Source organism: Helianthus annuus, chromosome 5 (assembly GCF_002127325.2).
Source record: "Helianthus annuus cultivar XRQ/B chromosome 5, HanXRQr2.0-SUNRISE, whole genome shotgun sequence".
Taxonomy (NCBI): domain Eukaryota; kingdom Viridiplantae; phylum Streptophyta; class Magnoliopsida; order Asterales; family Asteraceae; genus Helianthus; species Helianthus annuus.
In genome coordinates, this window is record NC_035437.2 from 172699954 (window position 1) to 172702716 (window position 2763).

General features: G+C 43.0%; 1 protein-coding gene across 1 annotated transcript; it reads right to left on the reverse strand.

The window, feature by feature from the left end:
* Positions 1–1155: 1155 nt before the first annotated feature.
* Positions 1156–2416, reverse strand: LOC110944112 (scarecrow-like protein 18). The gene has a single exon (XM_022185825.1). It carries the CDS (start codon positions 2414–2416, stop codon positions 1172–1174), a length of 1245 nt encoding a protein of 414 aa, XP_022041517.1. The 3' UTR covers positions 1156–1171.
* Between the last annotated feature and the right edge of the window lie 347 nt (positions 2417–2763).

The following is a 2763-nucleotide window of genomic DNA, read 5'->3' on the forward strand; positions in this document are numbered from 1 at the left end:
TTCATGATTCCAGCAGGCATGATCATCGGCTGATGGGGTGGCGTAGACAATGCTGCTGTAAGCGCCGCTGAATACAATGGCGGCATAGCATAAGTGAGAGGCGGCTGGTAGTACTGGGCCATACTCATTTGCTGTGTAATGTTTCCAGGACGCGCGGATGTGATAATGGGCATGGTGCTATGACGTATAGTCTGTGCACTTGTCGTTGATGCTGGGGTAGAAACATTGGTGGTTGCTGTGGTTGGAGCCACCGGTCGTAGTTGCCATGAGGTGTAAGGAGAGGGTCCACAGCTGCCGCCCCAGAAGGGACGACTGATTCCCTCGGAAAACCTGGTGGTGCTTCTGCTTCAAATTCTTGGTCCAGAGACCTGTTACGGCGGGTGAGGCCGACATGGTGGTAACCACAGAACTCGTCATCAGCAGCGGATTACTGGTTATTACTGCTTGATTTGGTGTTGTTTCCGTGTTCTGATCGCTTGCCATTAGGTCTAGGTTCACAGATATTACCGAAAGGTCCCACGGATGGCGCCAATGAAGAAACACTAACCTGAACGGTAGGCTCCAACTAGGACTTCAACTCTTGGAGATCTGAACCACTAACCGCAAAACAGAACACCGTTAGGACTCGTTACAGGAATGAGGTTATTCCTGTAACCACCCTCCGACGTGAGAATAAGTTTCGGTTTAGGAGTAAGAAAATATGTGTAGAGAGAGAGAGAGAGAGAGAGAGAGAGAGAGTAAAACGAGAGCAGAAGTTGCATACCTTTGATGTTTACCTCTATTTATAGTTTACCACTAGGGTTTCCTCTGACTTAGGATGGACTCCGATAAGTTAGGGATTTGCATGATTTTCCCAAAAGATTGGGGATTCTGTTACGTGGTTTATCCATGTAGAATAGAAGATTCTAGAATAAACATGTGTAACTATAGATTTATAATAAAATAATAGATGGTGACCGGGTCGGATTATCCGTTCCGGGTCATACCTTGTCATCACCCTAACAATAGGCCACAAGTATTGAATAGACAATAATGTAACAACCAATGTTTCTGCGTCCCACTACACTACCTCAATAACTTTTTATACACCGTGTACAAATGTGTTATGGAGTTCTTGGAGCTCTCTCCTAAATCCTTATTAATCATATGAATTCTAACAACCCTTAATCAATTAACGCCAAGATGAAACAGAGAAAAGAGACTGATTCCCCCAACCTAAGAAGAAAGAATCATCAATAACCTCAAGATTATAACCTTCACATGGATAATGAAGCCTCAACAGCAATCTTGCCTGTGAAAGAGCATAACCACTGAGTGGAACTTTACGAAAACCAGCACTTACCATCATCACTTCCCATGATCTGAATCTTTCATGTCTCTCTTTCCGGCAATCTCCCTCCTCCGCCACTATGTCGGCGATCACTTTCCCGAACCATACTTGCTCCACCTCAATCCTCTCCCGGCTGTTCGGCGGCAGTGTTGCTTCTAGAGACTCAAACACTGCAGTGTAATACTTCATAGCTTCCATAAACCTTGACAAAAATATAGGGTTGTTGTGGTATGCTTCTTGTTCGGATAATGTAACAACCCTAGGCTTCATAGATTTGATTTTTCTAAGCAATAAACAAAGCTTGTCACGGTTGTTCAAATGACGGTGGAGGTAAAAGTCACAATTGACGGCTAGGGTTTCGTTAGGCAGGAGTAGGACATCAGATAGGTGGTTGATAAGATGGTCAACGGTTAGGGTTTCATTGTTTGTGTTTGGGAGTAGGAGTGGGTAGAAACTGAACTTGAGTCCGAGTGAACGTGCGAATTTAGAGAGACGATCACCGGTTCGCCGGAGGGTATTTAAGTTTGTACCGATGGCGGTTATTCGGAGAGTTGGGGGAGGATGGTGGTTGGAAATGGCTTGCATTAAGGGTGGCCATTGAACACCAAGCATGATATCGAAATCAATTATGTGAATGTTTTGTTGATGATCAATGACTTCTAAGATGGCTTGATTAGCAGTGAACTGACCGAATCTAATGAAAGGAGTTATTTTGTTTAGTGACAAATAGGATGATTGGAGAACTGAATCATATTGATCATTGTAAATATTTATATTATAACTTGGAGGCTTCATGAAACTCTTTAGTGGATTGATATTGAGGAAGAGTTTGTGGTGGTAGTGGAGGCGAAGGGAGAGAGCTTTAGTAAAAGAGTGGACTAATCTTTCGGATGAATCGCCGTAAGCGGATGAGTTGGAGGAGAGGATGGAGATGAGGCGGTCCGCGGCGGAGAGATCAGACTGGGAGATTAGTTGGGCGGCGGTGAGGAGTTGTCGCATGGCGATGGACCGCGGTGGTGGTGGCTGCGGCGAATCTAGATCCTTATTATTTTTGTGTTGATGAGAGGAAGAGGATGAACCCAACATTTGTATAGTATTGATTAGGTTAATTGTTTGATGGGCAAGCAGTTTAATTTATATATAGACTGGTATGGAGTTTTGTAGAGTTGAACCCTAAAATAGTGACTACACAAATAAGTCTACGCGTGAGATGCTTGTAACCTAAACACCTGAAGGCGAACGTGCGTCTTGTCTCATATATTAATTGTTACATACATAGATACGTAATCTCTTGTTTCATTTTATAGTTTTCATCTCATCAATACAATACATTGTTTGCTTAAATAAAGAACTTGTTGAAAAGTACAACCATTTGTCTATTCGGTTCTCAATGACACTTGAAGTTTTAATAAAACGATTCATGCACGTAAATA

Coding starts and splice junctions, on each gene's coding strand:
- LOC110944112 (XM_022185825.1), bottom strand. CDS start 2,416: ATGTTGGGTTCATCCTCTTCCTCTCATCAACACAAAAATAATAAGGAT.